General features: G+C 45.0%; 1 protein-coding gene across 1 annotated transcript in view; it reads right to left on the minus strand.

Annotated features, from left to right (window-relative positions):
• LDLRAP1 (low density lipoprotein receptor adaptor protein 1) overlaps nucleotides 1-16,875 on the minus strand; it is a 73,687-nt gene that overhangs the window by 12,120 nt on the left and 44,692 nt on the right. Inside the window, exons 5-8 of the mRNA XM_048501039.1 lie at nucleotides 10,350-10,422; nucleotides 7,278-7,361; nucleotides 2,658-2,788; nucleotides 1,281-1,315 (exon numbers count right to left, since the gene is read on the minus strand). Coding sequence (XP_048356996.1) covers nucleotides 1,281-1,315; nucleotides 2,658-2,788; nucleotides 7,278-7,361; nucleotides 10,350-10,422 — 323 coding nt within the window. The remainder of the gene's footprint in view (nucleotides 1-1,280; nucleotides 1,316-2,657; nucleotides 2,789-7,277; nucleotides 7,362-10,349; nucleotides 10,423-16,875) is intronic.

Consider the following 16,875-nt stretch of genomic DNA (forward strand, 5'->3'; position numbering starts at 1 on the left):
GCCACTCTGGCTTGCCCCACCAATGGACAGGCGCTGAGAAGCACCCCCCCTTTTGCAGTGGAAAAAAAAGAGGGAAAAACCTTGATTTTTATAAAGGAGGGAGAAACCTTGGGCAGAAAAGGGGCATGTGCAGGCGCTGCGAACGGAAGGGCAGCGATTCTCTCGCACATGCAAGGAGTTTAGATTTATATTTTAGCCGGGGTGGGTGGGTAGAGGATGGCGATTCGCTCACACATGCAGGGATTTTAGATGTAGGGGTGGAGGATGGTGATCCCGTTGCACATGCAAGGATTTTGGATTTACCTTTTAGATGGGGGTGGTGGTGGTGGAAGACAGTGATCCTGTCACACACGCAAGGATTTTAGACCGGGGGGGCATGAGGGAGTCGATTCTCAGTGCCTGTTTTGTGTTCAGAGTCATGTAAAACTGAATAGTGAAAGTGAGTGGGGGGAATGGGGCGAGATTCAGCCAATCCAAACGCAGGAAACGGAGGCTGCCCGCGCAAGTGTGAAAGAGACTACGGAAGAGCTTGCGGTGCTTAAGCGGTGCTTATGGCAAAGCCCCGGGCTTGTGGGGAACCATTTGGGGCTTCCCTCACTGGCCCTGACTCGAGCGAAGAAAGAGCAGCAGTGGGGAACAACAAGCAGGGTGAGAAGCCCCGCAGCAGGTACACTCCCCAGCTAAGCCACAGAGCATTTAGAAAGTGCAAAATCAGCCAAAGATCACCAAAACCTCCCCAGAGAATAAACTTTCATGAATCAAAGCTCAGTTTACCAAATACCAAGATACTATTTTATGGAGTGAGCTTTGACTCACGAAACCTTATACGCTGGGAAATTTCTGTGGGCTTTGAGGTGCTACTGGACTTAAATTTTAGTCTGAAAAGCACAAGGTGATCCGAGCGCATCAAAGTATTCTTTTCCACCTGGATCTTGTCACTGGCTTGCTGCTATACACTTGACTGCTATTTGCGTTTGCAATAAGGTAACATTTTCAACCAGCCTGTATCATTTAGGGAGTTTAACTCCCCACTGCACACACAAATTAGATTCTGCCCTAAGAAGTTATCATAATATTTGACTTCTCTGGGGTGGCTGCAAATCCCACCGTTCAATTAGCCAAACTGAACAGCGCTGACAGGGTCAGGCTGCAGCAGGTGATTTAGATTAGAAGTAATTTTTCCTTAAAACACACACAACAATAGCCACCGCTAATCAACTCAGGTTTCTTGGGCAGGCCTCTAGCGGGAAGAAACTCATGAAACAAATGATCATAATTACCTTGAAAAGGCTTCATCCAGTCCGTCGTCCAGCGCCTTTACAACAAAAGAAGGTTGGGGAGGAGAAAAACCAGGAGGAAATGAAAAAATGCTACACAGCCAGCACACAAGAATTAAACAAGTGGTTTGCACTGACTACAAAGAGCGTCAGCAGCAGGGCCTTGTGAAATGGACTCCTAGGGACCTTGAAGTTCCTCAGAAGTTATTTGGGTTGTTCCTTGAAATACATACCAGCACAAAGTTTTCCCAGAAAAACAGCTGGCGGCTGCCAATATTCCTCTGCAACAGACTCAGCATGGTGGGTATGTTTTAGGGCACACTTGTGCAAGACAACGGGGGGAAAAACAGGCTTGGCCAGCCACCAGCATGAGCTAGAGGTTTGTTCTAGAACAGAGGGGTCCAACTCTGCTCTAGAACATTCCCCAGAATGCCTTCCAACACACAAAAATTATTGGTAGGTAATTTGGGTTTGTTAGCTAGAAAATTGGAAAGCCACCAACCTGGAGGAGCACTAATTGAGAAAGTTGCAAACTTATACCATTTGCAAGGAAGAGGGACCAAGGAAGTAAGCATGAAACAAGTCTCCAAAGCTAGTCAAAAACAGCCTCCATGAAACATGCCCAAAGACCACAATCTTTGTGGTTGATGATGCTTGTGGAACATTCCCATCCAGCTGGCATACCGTAGTGGACAGAGTATCAGACTAGGATCCTAGGAAACGTGGGTTCAAATCCCCACCCTACCATGGAAGCTGGCTGGGTAACCTTGGTCCATTCATATTCTCTCAGCCTATCCTACCTCACAAGTTGTTGTGAGACAATGGGGGGAGATCAATGTTCTAAGTCAACTGGGGGGGGGGGGGGAAGGATATAAATGAATAAATACATCCAAATGCATGCACTCACTCCAGGAGGCACATCAAAGAATGCATGGTAATACTTTTTTTCACATATCTTTTAAGATTTTCAAGTCCTTTTAAGACTTTCATCTGGTTGATCGGACTGAGGCAACAGAGAGGTTGAAAGATATGAGTACCTTGAGTCACAGTATTAGCCATAATTTCAAATGGAAAGCCACCTTGCATTGAAAATATTTTAATGTATTTAAAATATCTATATCTCGCTTTTGTACAACTTAGTGGGACTCGAAGGGGCTAAAACATATCTACCTGTTCCAGGATTTCAGGACATGGCAGGCTACAAGCCAAACACAACACTCAGTATAACAAAGGAGCAAGCGTTCAAACCCTCCACAGTCAAAAATTTATGTTCCACTTCAACAGCAAGTGAGAAACAATCATATGGAATTGGGCCCAGTAGCTCACCAGCAACTGGCTACATGTGGCATTTTGCAAGAGATGAGTCCAAAACGCACTTACCCACACTATGTTGTTGTTTTCAGATGAAGGCGTTTGGAAGATGCTGTCGTCTGAAGGCACAGAGTTTGCATTCACATTCAAAGGAGTTTTGGCAACATTCTCCAGGTCCAGCAAGTTCCCTGTGGTGACCACTGTGAAAGGGTGAAAGTCAGTTAGAATATTTATTGTGGCTCCTTTTGTCCTTAACAGGATCTAGAAAAGAGTTCAAAAGGATTAAATGATTGAGGAATATATAATATGAAATGGTTTACAAAATTATATTGCAATAAGTTAATCTGCAAAAAAGTTGTATCATAGAATTAATTGTATACCTTTATTAAAGAAAAATAAATATGGATTCAGTTACTTAATAGGGGAAGTCCAACGCAATAAGTATTGGGCAGTTACATCACAATAAAAGGGATAAAATTATGATTATAGGATATTGAAAGGGCCTAGATAAGAAGAGAAATTTATTTAAATTAAAATATGAAGGACATATAGCATTATGAAATATAAGGTATATTTGTAGGTTAAATATTAAAAATATGGAATGAAAAATAGGGTAGTATAGTATAGATATTTAAGCTTAATAAAGCTAAAGCATAAATTACAAACGAAAAGTGAAGTAACTGATTTGATTTAGATGTATTAAATTATGTGTTTATGTTATGGGTAGTTGGGGAAGGATAGATTATGTTTGGGTAACTAAATGTGGGTAATTTGTTACTTGCTACATGTTAATATTTGTTGTTGTCTTATGTGTTTCAATGGTTTCATGTATGTTTTATGTTCAGTGTTTTTTTTAAGAAGGAAATTAATAAAAAGTATTATGTATAAAAAATAAGGGTGTGAAGCACCTTACAAGAAATAAAAATCCTGTCAGTTACAATTAGGGAAATTTCCCAGGGCCAGGAGACACAGGCTAACAGCCAAGAGCTCCTCCCTGGTCATGCTCAATATGTTTACTTCCAAAAATGGAGATCAAGCTAAATGAAATTTCAGCCAGGGCCCCCAATGTGGTGTCCATGGGTGCTATGATGCCCACCAGCATCTTTCCTGGTGCTTGCCAAGTGTTTTTAGGAAGTGGATGGAGCCAGGTAGGGTTGTTGCCAAGCAAGGCTTCTGACTGACTTCTGGAGATTTGATTAGCTGTGCAAATTGTTTTAAATGTTGCTTGGCAGAAGCTGCCACCACGGCACAAATACCTGCACTGTGTTACTGAAGCTGAGCTGTGGTAATCATTTTGTGGCAGCCATTTTGTTGCTGTGCCCACTACACTGTGTCAGAATTCCAAATGTGCCTGGAGACTCAAAAAGGTTAGAGACCCCTGTTTCAAGGGCTGCAAGAGAAGTCAGCACAGGAGAGGAGAAATTTCAAGTAGATCTAAGATTACAGAGTTCAAGGCAATATGCTAGGCTGCATAGTTGTTGCATAAGAGAAGGAAGCAAGCAGCCAGTGGTTCAAAACCAGGCCTCTCAGCTCACTGCTGGCAAGCACAATTTTTCAATCTAATGAGCCTTCACCGGGCTCTGAACAAGCTGAAACTAAATAAACTAAATAAGACAAAGATGATGTTGGGCATGAAGGCTGGTGTTCTAGAACATTCTGTTTCTTTGCTGCTGTTAATTGTTTCCCCATTTTGTATGCCACCTCATACAAACTTTGTTATGGAGCAATAGGACACAAGTGACTTAAACAAATGCATGTGGCACTGGAGTTTTGTAATTGTAACCCCTAACATTATTTGCGTGCCCCCCCAAAACAGTCAGAGAGGGCCCCAGTACAGATTGGGATACACTGCTGAGGAAGGAGACAATTAACTCTTCCACTCCAGCATGCTTTGCCAATTAAAAATACCCACTTCAGCTACTTCAAACCTGGGGAAGGTGGTATATTCCCCTCTCCCATTTTGGTGCACACCGCTTCAAGCAAAGATGTCACGACTCAAACAAAATTCATTTTTATTTTGGGTGATGAGTAAAAATCCCTAGGAGTCATTTTAGGATAACGCATTTTTGCATTCAAGTCTCAAAGGCGGCCTGCTTTTTCCCCCTTCAAATAAGCATACATTTGAATTGTAGAAATCTTCATTAATGCAAGGAAGCTGGAAGTTTTCAGAGACAAGCAGCAAGGTTTACAGGAGCAACTGTACCAGGAACAAGGGAATTTTAGGTGCTCTTATGAGTGACAGAAGCCTGACCTGGATAGCTCAGGTTAGCCCAATCGCATCCAATTTCAAAAACTAAGCAGAGCTGGCCTGGTATTTGGATAGGAGACCACCAAAGAAGTCCAGGGTCACTATGCAGTCCGGGTCAGTATACAGAGGCAGGCAAAGGCAAACCACCTCTGGTTATTGGGTTTTAATCAATTATCAGCAAAAGCAGGAGTCCCCAACCTGTCTAAATCAGAGGGCACAGCTGGAATTTTGACACAGCATGGTTGGCGCAGAAACAAAATAGCTGTCACAAAATGGTTGCCACAGGGGGAGAGGTCAGCCACAGCTTAACTTCAGTAACCCACTACAGACCCTTGTGCTGTGGTGGTAGCTGCTGCCAGCCACCATTTTTAAAAAATTTGCACAGCCAATCAAATTTCCATTAGTCAAATTCTTAAAAAATTAGTCATCAGCCCTAGGGGGAAATATAAAAGTTACAGGACAATGGGAAGGGTTTTGACCATGGGCTACTGTTTGGGGCTGTGGCTCCATTTCACATGTCTGTTACTTTACAAGGTACTCTGGAAACAAGCAAGGCCTTTATTAATTTAGTTTTTATACCACACCTGCTCCCCAAAAGTGGTTTACATCATTCATCCTTCCTCCACTCTATCTTAACAACAGCCCTGTGAGATAGACTAGGCTGAAAATATATGATTGACGGAAGGTCACCGAGCAAGCTTCCATGGCAGAGAGGGGATTCAAACCAGGGTCTCCCAGATCCTATTCTGACACTACACTACACTGCTTAAAGAGGATTCCTTTGTTATTATATCTGCATAACTCAATAAAATCCATCCAGTTTCTCCAGGACACTGTCCTCAGTACCATTTTTTCAGGATTGTAATGGCTGGGATGGGGAGTGGGGGTGTCTTCCTCTTGCTCCACTCCTTCTGTACTCTGTTCATTAAAGGCTACTAAACGTGCAATTATTACAGATCGTTACTAGGAAGATATCACTTAAACAATGCTCAGAAGGCTTGACCTCGTTCACTCTCCGGATCGTTAAAAGAATTTTAATGGGCCCCTGGAAGAGGCCTTTGAGAAAGCTGCTCCCAGGGAACCTGCCGCATTTCCCCTTCCTTCCTCCCCCTGAGGAATAAGCAGCAAATAGGTTTCATTTCAAGAGAGCCACATAGGTCAAAAGGACAGTTAAGATCTTGATGGATTTCAATCAGGCAACCTCTGTTTACATGACACGCTGCTGCATTTCAGTTATAAGTACCTCTCTCTCCTCAGAAAGAAGGGGCTTCAATTATTTGATAACCAAGAGTACCCCTCCCATTTTGTTTCTAAGAGGCTTCTGCAGGGACTCAGCTGTGGGGTATTTGCACCCAAGCGGACAGTATCAGAAAGGCACAGAATATTTTAAGAGATGCAAACACTGCAGTCTCCCAGGCATATGCTTGTAATAACACCGGGAGACAAGCTACGACTCAAGGTTAGTTGCATTCTTGTGTTTTTTAAGAAAGGGATACTTCCTTTATGGAGAGGGGCTGCTGGTTCTTCCTCATCCATTTCTTCCCCAGAGAAGCACTCAATGTTGCTGCATGAATGCATTGATAGTTGTGGGTTACAAGCATGCTGGGAAGAACCTGCCTCCCGCAACTAAGAAGACCTGGTTTTTATAACTCTCTTTTCTCTACCTTGAAGGAGTCTCCAATTGTCTCCCCCCACAATAGAGATCTTGTGAGGTAGTTGGGGCTGTGACAGTTCTGACAAAACTGTGACTAGTCCAAGATCACCTAGAGGTTTCATGTGAAGGAGTGGGGAATCAAACCGAGTTCACCAGATTAGAATTCACCATTCTTAACAACTACACCACACTTTTAACCACTGCACAAACTAGGATTTTGACCTGATCTTGGGGTGTCTGTGTGTGTGTGTGGGTGAGAGAGAGAGAGAGAGAGAGGGAGGAAGGGAGGGAGGGAGGGGTTAACTCCCTATACCCATATTTTCTAGGCAGCTCTAGGATCTTAAAATATTCTTTTAAAGAAGGGTAGGGAAAGGTAAGAAGCACAGGATCCTAGAATTTTACAGCCAATTCCATACTGGATTGATAAAATTAGACTTGCTCATGCTATCAAGTGCCATGGTGTTCAGCCCCCTGCTGGTCCACATAGCTGCGAGGGGGAGGGGGGTGAGGGGTGAAGAAATCACTTTGAACACTCCAGAAGTGCAATAAAAATGCTAAGTATTATTAGCACACAGTTTGCATATAGAAGGTCCTTGGAATTTTCCATTAAAAGATTGTCTGGAAGAAGAGCCAGAAATGATGCCAGAGTGCTACCTTGGGCAACTGTCACCTGTTTCAGCAGGAAGAACATGGACTCAGATGGTCCAACTCAGTGCTGCAGTCTTTTCACAGATGAACCTGCAAAACACAGAACCCTTTCACAGAACCCGTGTACACGATCACTTACAGCCTTTTGGGGAGGCAGAATTTTCTGAGTTTGGGATGCTGGCCCCTTCTCCTTCCAGCATGGCTCTTTCCCGCTTCTCCTTTTCTGCAACAGAGTCAGACAAATGTTATTAACTTACGGCTGCCTAGGGAAGTTTGCGCCAACTTTCAAGGAAATGCTTCGTAGCTTCCAATGTCCTACTCAGAAATGGAACTTTTCGTTCAATGTAGTTCTTGCTTTCCTGGCAATTGCCTCGCAAAGTGGTTCATGTCAGTCAAGAAAGACAGGGCCCACACACAACACCATCGGAGAAGAGGAGAAAGGATAGTGAAGGAGCCAGTCTGGCCATATTGGTGTAGCAGCCAGGGTGCTGAATTTCGATCTGGGAGCCCTTGGCTTGTATTTCCACTCCACCATGAAAGCTCACTGGATTACCTCAGACCACTCTCAGCCCAACCTCCCTCACAAGATTGCTGTTGTGAGGGTAAAACAGAGGAGGGCAGAACAACAATGTAAGGTGCTTTGGGGAGAAGAAGTGGGGCACGAAGATCCAAATCAAAGAAAGTAATTATATATGGCTGGAGAAAAGCTACCTATGTATTTTAAATCCTGCCCTTCTTCAAAGAAGATCAGAGCAGTGCGCTTGGCTCCCTCCCCACATTTTATTCTTCTTCTACAACCCTATGAAGTAGGCCAGAGACCATCATACCCAAGAGCACACAATGAGCTTGACCTCAGATTGGGGGCTTGACACTTGGAACTTTCCTGATATTCCTGGTTGGATGGAAGTGTGCAACCTCTAGATGGGGGTGTCCAACTCTGGTGCTTCAGATGTTCATGGACTACAATTCCCATCAGCCCCCAAGGCCATGCCAATAGGGGTTGATGGGAATTGTAGTCCATGAACATCTGAAGCACCAGAGTTGGACATCTTTGCTCTAGAGTTTCAGCCAGTGAAAGAGACTTCAGTGTCCTTTCCCCTGATTTCTGCAGTATCAGGACATCTGGCATGAAATCAATCCCCATGTGAGAAATATGTGCACAACACCTGAGGCCATATGTTGGGAGCCCAATAAGCACAACCACCAATTATCCACTGAGAAAAAAGCAAGACACTACCAAGTTGGCCCTTTTCTTGCCTGGAAGTCTCTTTCACTGGCAGAAACTCTAGAGCAAAGGTGTCCAACTCTGGCGCTTCAGATGTTCATGGACTGCAATTCCCATCAATCTTCCCACAGCAAACTGCGATGTTTGAAAGATTATAAGATTTCGCAGTCCCCACAGACCCAGTCTCCAGTGCCTCATTTGGTCATGCCATGCAACTTCCGGACTACCCTGAACTGATGGCCTGAGCCACAAAATGTATTAGTTCACTTTATTATTATTTTTTTAATCCTCCCTTTTGGCTGCAGAAAACAGGCCCTCTAACATCGCTGACAGAGCTTAATGTTCAAAATTACAACACAGTTAAAATAAATGAAAACCAGTTAAGTAGATAAACCCAGATCAGTCCCCACCTACCAGATGCTGGTCCAACTCCAGCCACCAAAAGCCTGCCGAGTAACAAGGGAGCTGTCAATGTCCGACACAAGGACTTTAAGTGCCCTTGATACTTCACCCAGCATGCAGGTCATAAAAAGGTGGTTTGTTTCTACTAACCTTCAGACTGGAAGTGTATTGGAAGGGGGGCAGAGGGGAAGAGAAGGGGGGGGGGCGCTTCCAGACAGATCTATCTGCTCAACCTTTCACCACTGCCAACGGCAGAACAATTGTGGCAAACAGAAAAGGGATTTCCAGGTTGGCACGACCCCAAGACTTGCAAAGACCATCCAATCAAGCCTACAGTCTGTTTTGGAATGCTGCCCAACCTGCTGGCTGCTGCGCCTACCAGGCCGCCGCTGACAAAAAGACAGATGGTCTCTCGCTGTCAGCATATCCTCCGTTGGCACCTCACAGCTGGTCAGGGCTGGAAGACGCCGCTCGAAGGATTGGCTCTGGGGTGGTATGTGTGTGGATGACAGCACAGAGGGGTCAGAAGAAAGCACTTGGGTGGCTGCTTAGCAACCGCACATATCTTTCAAGGTGCTCAGAGGTAGAAGTGGTTGCCAGGTGACTGTCTGCAAGCGTCTGTTGGACAGGCCTCCCCTTTGTTCTGCCTCCCACTGAGGAGGGAATTATGATTTATACAACACTGTCAATGCACTTGGTGCATGATAGAGTCACCTAAGTCAAGATGCCTCAGCTCTGCTGAACTGGAGATTATGACTTAAATTTAAAACTGTGAGGGAGGCAGAAGAAGATGGGGAGGCAAAGGCACAGCACTGTCATATTTATTTGCTGGCTGCTTCCCTAGAGTGACTTGCTAAATTTCAGTGCAGGAGAAGGGCCTTCTGAAAAAGCTGGAAACCCAACATGGCTGACTGGTTCAGAGGAAGGATGTGGATAGAAAAGGGACACCTGCAACTGGAGGAAGGGGTTCTGTCACAAATTTCCTCAAAATAAAGGATGCTCAGAAAAGAGATCTGGAGGACGGCAGGCCGTCAGCCAGGGGCAAGATGGTGCTGCTCAGTTTAGCCATGACCAGTTGGCAACAGATGGGACTCATATTCTCCAGAGCTGATGTTCGCAGGGATAGAGCCAAAGGCTCAGACTCGGCCAGGAGTGGTGCGGGAGGGAGAGATGGGAAACCTATATCCATTGCCATCACTGCCTCAGTCCCCATCTCAGCAGAGGCTTTTCTTCAAGTGTCAATCGGCTCAGCTCAACTCGTTCTTGGTTCTTTTAATGACCCCAATCTATTCCATTTGACACTTCTGCTGGCTTCCACCAGTAGTGACAACAAGAACGTGACCCTGGGCGTCAAATGCTAGGGGGAAAAAACACTTGGAGTGGGTAAGGGAGGAAAGGGGTGGAACTTGCTCCACTGCCTGCTGTCAGAGCCATTAGAAGCCTGTGGTTAGATTTGTAATGCAATCAGAATTTCATTCACGGCTCCTTCCATTAAAAAAAAAGTTCTCCCTGTGGAGAAAGTTTAAAAAAACCTACACCTAAATTATTTGGAAAACTAAACAGGTTCTGAAAGCGCACACTCACCTTCTTTGGATGCCTGCCAGAATTCAAATGCTACTTTGAATGCCTGAGCGACTGTGAGGGTGACGGCTTGGGCCTGAGGGGAAAAAAAGGAAAGATATGACAGTGATTAAAAACAGAAGGCGTTCCTCATGTAGATTTAAATCATTTGGAGGTTTTGCTCAGCTGAGATATGTTAAACCAGGAAACCTGTTCCTCCTCCTATGGTTTGACAAAGTCCCACATCGCCGGTCCAAGACTTAATTCAATATTCATGCCAGCCTGTGCTGGTATGGAGATCGGCAGCTGCAGTTCTCTGAGGGTGAATTCACACAATTCATTCTGAGGGTGCCTATGCTCAATCTGAAATGAATGACCCTGTGACAGAGGGGTCATATGAATGCTCCAGTGGGTGCAGGCTTACAGCCCAATGAACCATACTTCTGCAGATGGCCAATTTGAAGAATTTTTCAGCAACGCACTAAATCAGCAGTGATACATTTTGAACTAAACATTAATGTGCGGGTGGGATAGGGAAGGCACTGACCACAAATCCTCCTTCCTCCGTGAGTCCTGTTCTGGAAGGACCAAACACTGAAATGCTGAGTTTTATTATCTTCATGGGTGTAGCCTCAACTGAGCACAGAAGTGTCCGTACACTACCAGGTTCACAGCATATGCTACCTACTGGGGCTACTCCCACCCCACTATATCATTTCCCTTTTGAGTGTGGACAGCACCAGCCATTTGCCAAAAGAAACTGGAAACGAATGGGGCATGTGTTAACACAAGTGTTTCTACCTTGGTGGTCATGCCCTAAACATCAAAGCTGTCTCTCCTTGTGGTCTCTCCAAAGAACTACACACCATACATTTCTTTGTTTTTAAACTACAACGCAACAGGAAACCCTCTGGTGTACCACCACCAACTTAAGCAGCTACCCTGTACTCATGCACATAATATATCGCTCCTAGGAATTCAAAACACCTCATACAGTTACCTCCAACCATCTTCACAACCACCTGATCAAGGCAGGGTTCTCCCTGTATAAACATTGGTGATGCCCAGAGAACGATGTAATCAGTGATGTAGTTGTGACTGACATCTGTATACCTATATAACCTTTGAACTTTGTAATTTTGCTTCTGCCTTTGGTCAGTTGCCTGTTTTGGCTGCAGCTCAAAACAAAAGTTTTCTACCTCTCACTCCTGGCATCAGAGGTGTTGCCCCTGGAGCTCTGGGTTTCTGAGGTCAAGTGCCTCGGAACATTTAGTCCTCTTTACTTACCATGGCCCATAGCCATTGGTAAATCTCTCTTCCTTGAATCTCCCTCTCTTTTTCAGCCATCTATGCTTGTGGCCATCACTGTGTCCACCAGCAGTGAATTCTACAATGTAATACACTCAAAATATTGTTTTCTGTGTAGTACCTTTTTGTCCTATCCTCCCTCCTCAAGTTGCTCACGCTAGCATCTATTTCCCCCCTCCCCTTTTGTTCTCACGATAATCCTGTAGGTAGATTAGGTTGGGAGAAGGAGAATGACCCAGAGGCTGTATCCGCACATCTAAATACCAGTGTCCTAGGGACGGAAAAAAATGCCGTCCCTAGGATGCTGTTTGCACAGAAGGCACTGCGGGCAGTGGTGTCGGCGGTGTTGGGGCTGCCCGTGCGGGGCCGTGCGAGCAGTCCTGATGCCCCACCGGCTGTGCGGAAACAGCCAGAGTCACCCAACAGCAGAACTGCCACCTGACCCTAAACTTCCCAGGTTCTACTCCAGCACTCCTACCTGATTACCCCACATGCAATTTCCTAATCCAAACAGCCTTGTAAGGTAGGCCAATATTATTATACCCTCACTGCAGATAGGGAGTGACTGAATCTGTGACAATATTATTTTTTCTCCCTTTTCCTAAATGTTGAGAATCACACAAGTTTGCAAAAATCATCACTGTCATAAATACAAAGCTTTGTCAATACTCAAATGAGGCATTACCCATTTTTCTCCCTTCCATAGTACATCCTGTCTCTTCCAAGACTTTTTACACAAGCCTGTGCATTTTAATTTTTCATTAACTGGTCTACAGATTAAATTTCACATAATTAAAACTATAAACCACAGTTGCCTAGTTTTTAGTCTTTAGCTATTACACTACGCTAGCCTGATGGCACAGCCTGGTGCTTCAGCTTGGAGCCAATGCAACCAGGTTATTATCGCGCAGCAGAAATATACAACTGTCAGACATCATGGAAAAGCCAACATTAGACCTGAACCAAACCCCACACTCTTTCAGGGAAACCTGACGGATGCTCTTGGGCCAACATTCTCTCTCTCTCTCTCTCTCTCTCTCTCTCTCTCTCTCTCTCTCTCTCTAACCCACCAACCTCAGAGTGATTGCTGTGAAGCCAAAACATTGAGGAGGGTAGAGCCATATTAGCTGCACGTGTTGTAGGTAACTGGAAATAAGCCCGTATTCCAGACAGATGAATTTTAAATTAGCTCTCCCAATTAAATAAAGTTTGTTTGTTTTAAACAAGGGGGTCATCATTCTCCACTTAACATCAGGAAGCATGGCGGCAGGCTGAGGTGGACAACTATAATCCTCACCAAGTCTGAAACTCTCCTTGCTTTGAACATGAATACAAAAAGTCACTAATCTCCTCCCCATAATCTCATGGCATTAGACAGCCTTGCTCACAAGTAGCTATACAATTTCACCTTCAACCCTGAAAGAACTAACTTCCTTCTCATTTACTTTACGGAGATTTCTTGCTGCCTAGGGTTGCAGGCAATTCTAATTGCCCAAGGAAAGCAGTATTATTTTTCTGTGCCCATTAAACCTCACAGGGAAGACAATCTCATAGGATCATCTGAGCTGTTCCCATCTTTGGTGGAAAGAATGGATGCTTTTTAATGATGGGGGAACCCTCCCCCGCTCAAACACACACACACACACACACAAACTCTGCCAGGCCTCCTTAAATATGGTAATTAAGTATGAAACTCTTCCCAGCTGTTTACAATTTCAACTGTCACATCCCAATCATGTTTAATGGAGCACATAGATACTGATGCGAATTGTCCAGGCGCTAAAAATATAGACTAATTATATGCTGGAGAATGGGAGACAGACAGTCAGAGTCCATGGTCCAACCTATGAAACTTCGTGCCCCTTCCAATTTTCTGTAATATTAGGTTGGCATCTGTGCATTTTTACTCACGGATCCATCAGAAACAAACGGAAAACACTTCTTTTGTGAGACAAAAGGCCATTTCAAAAAGGACAAAGACGGCAGAGGCACATTGCAAGCAGCTTCCTTGTAAGATGAAGGGCCTTTGCACAGCAGAAGTGGTGTGTGTGTGTGTGTGTGTGTGTGTGTGGGTGTGTGGGTGTGTGGGTGTGTGGTTAGCCTTGCTCCCAGCAGCTGCTTCTCCCCTACAAAAATCTGGATTTCCTAATCCTCCTCCTCCTTCAACCAGCGACAGATTCTGAAACAGAAAGTAAGTCCAGCAGGGAGAAAGACAGCTGAGAAGAAGCTTTTGCAGAGGGGGGGAATCAGTGTGGAACAGGGAAGATCTTGTCAATTTTCCCCATGTGTCCCATCCCCCTGCAGTAGCTCAGCAACTGTGGACTGTTTGGGAACCCAGAAGGAGAAAGACTTTAAAAACTGATTGAAAGAGGGTGTTTTATCAAGGCAGTCTGAGAGCCAGAGTGGTGTACTGGTTAAGAGCAGGTGCACTCTAATCTGGAGAACCAGGTTTGATTCCCCAGTCTGCCACCTGAGCTGTGGAGGCTTATCTGGTGAACCAGATTAGCTTGTGCATTCCAACACATGCCACCTGGGTGACCTTGGGCTAGTCACAGTTCTTCAGAGCTCCTCAGCCTCAACCACCTCACAGGATGTTTGTTGTGAGGGGAGAGGAGGAGATTATGAACCCCTTTGAGTCTCTTTACAGGAGAGAAAGGGGGGATATAAATCCAAAGTTTTTTCCTTCTTCCATGAAAAGGCGATGATTGCAGCTGCTGATATGCCCAGATTTCAGTCCATTTTGAAAAAGAAGCAGACATTCAAGTCCTAGCATAATGTAGTGGTCACAGTGCTGGATTTAGGAGGTCTGAGTTCAAAACCCCACTCAGCCACGCAGTCTGCTTGCACTAATTATCCTTTCTTTTTTTAAAAAAATTTTTTTTACTGGTTTTCAAAAATTAAAATGCGCAATTCCCTTATTGAAGAAAGGGAGAACTTATGGACAGCTTCTGATTATGTAATATTATTTGTACTTTTCTTTTTGTTAATCTACCATTACTCATTCTAATTATCCTTTCTTGAAAGGTTTAGTGGTTGGAGTGTTGGACTACAATCTGGAAGACACAGGTTCAAATCCCCACTCTACCACAGAAGCTTACTGGGTGACCTTGGGTCAGTACCACATTCTCTGCTTAGTCTACCTCACAGGGTTATTCTGAGGATAAACTGGAGAAGGTAAGTATGTTGTAAGTCACTTTTAGTCGCCCTGAGTGGAGAAAAGGCAGGGTACAAAGGATGCAAATAAAGAAATAAAATACCACAGCCACCATGTTTTTGGAGTAAGGGTGGTGCTGCATATAATATGGGCTCCAGAGCTGTCTCCCTCTGTGCCAAGTGCCTGCCTTCCCAGGGTGAGGCACTCTAGACCAGTGAATGACATCTCCCCTCCTCATTCCAAAGGGCTCAGACCGCCTGTCTTACTTTGAGAGCCTGGTCCAGCAGGGCAAGGAGAATCCCCGGCAGAACTGCTGAGGGCGCTGTCTGGTCAGGCAAGAAGTGATTTAAGCTGCGACTGCTCAAAACACAAAGGAGCTGTCCAGTTAGGTAAACCAGCACTAAGAGAAGTGACTGAGAGCTGCCTTGAAGAAACGTTACAGCAACGAAGACCAGTGAGCTACTGAAAAACATTATAGCGGATCTTCCAGTTTCACTACTTCCCAGCGCATCTGTGGAAATGATCCTGGTCATAGATTCTTCCTTATGAGCAAAGCCAAGGGAAAAATAAGGCCTCATGCTACCAAATGAATGCTCCACCTTCTGGTACAGGTTTCTGCTTGGTCTTGCTACCTTCCCATTTTTAGGGTTTAGGGGTGGCTGCGGAAGGCTCTGAGCACCAGTATGGAGTCAACGGGCATAAATCCAGGACCCAGGGAGCTGTCAGCATGATCCAAAGATGCTTTTCTCTTGGCTGGTTTTTTCAGGGGGTGTCCTCCTCCTGCACCCTGGCCCAGGACAGCAATCTGCGAAGGAGTACTCAGAGGAATATAAGGGGACCTGACTCCTCTGTGCCTGCCTGGAAAATAACCCTTCTCAGTCAGGGTCTGGGCAGTCATGGGATTTACATTCAGGGAAGTAGGTGGATAATCAGCAGAAGCTTCTGCCTGCTGTGGGCAGAAATCCACATGTGGGCCACCCTCTCACATTCTGTGCATCTTAGACTGCTTACTCCTCTGGTGGCATCAGTCATTCTGGCTGCGCTCTGATGGGCCAAAATTCTCACACAAATCATTAAGCAGTTCATGGGCTGGATGAAATAAAAGTGGAAGAGGGAGTCTCCCATACCTGCCAATCCCCCTCTTCAAAAGATCCCTTCTGAAATGAGGAGTAAGCCTGGTTGGGAGGACACATTTTCAAGAAGAATAGGTAGTAACAGAAACCCTTCTGCAGATTCTACCCTTATAAAAGGCAGTGGATGGGCCAGGGAGCTTCCAATTACACTCAGTAATAGTGATTACATGTGGAGGTGTATGCCCTAAGGCTCTTTTTTTCAGTGTACACCTAGAAAGCAAGGATGCCAACAGGGATTCGATAATACATGCGTTATAAAAAATGTACACAAGTCAGAGAGCCAGGATGAACTGCAGCTCCTTCTTCAGCACCCGCTCAGAGGCTAGCCCAGATGTGCAGGATGGAATGGCCTTGCTGGGGTTCATGTCCAATCCGCCCAGCTTGCTAACAAAGCATTATCTTTACCCTGATGTCCTAAAATCAGCAAGATTATGGAACTCAGCAGCACTGCCCGCTTCATCACAATATATGTCATTTCTGAGCCCAGGGCAATCTCTCTTATTCTGCATTCTCCTTCTTGCTCCGGGGAGACAGGCCAAATTAAGCGAAGTGGTGAATCTTTAAAGATGCTGCTGGTGTCACTCCAACTCTCACCGCTGCTCAGACAGCGTCTGCTCTGAAGGCTGTGTGTGTGCGTGTGCACATATAACCTTGCTGATGTTATGAAGTGTGGTCCCCCCTCTGTGACACCCCCCCCCCAATGGCAGCAGTGATTCTGGGTGTTCCATATAACATTGTTGTCCAGAAATCCCCTTGCCTGGGTATTATGCGGCACTGCTATGAGTTTCCTCACACCTGAAATACAGATACAAAAATGTAGATTTGCACACATCCCTGCCCATATCTGGTACCATTCTTTCCACCCACCACTGGCAACCTTTTAAAAAGTGTATCAGTAGTAGGTGTATCGTTATGGTGCTCAAACATTCTAGTAATAGCCATCCTATATATTAAA

The sequence above is a fragment of the Sphaerodactylus townsendi genome, linkage group LG06 (genome assembly GCF_021028975.2).
Source record: "Sphaerodactylus townsendi isolate TG3544 linkage group LG06, MPM_Stown_v2.3, whole genome shotgun sequence".
In the NCBI taxonomy this organism is placed as follows: domain Eukaryota; kingdom Metazoa; phylum Chordata; class Lepidosauria; order Squamata; family Sphaerodactylidae; genus Sphaerodactylus; species Sphaerodactylus townsendi.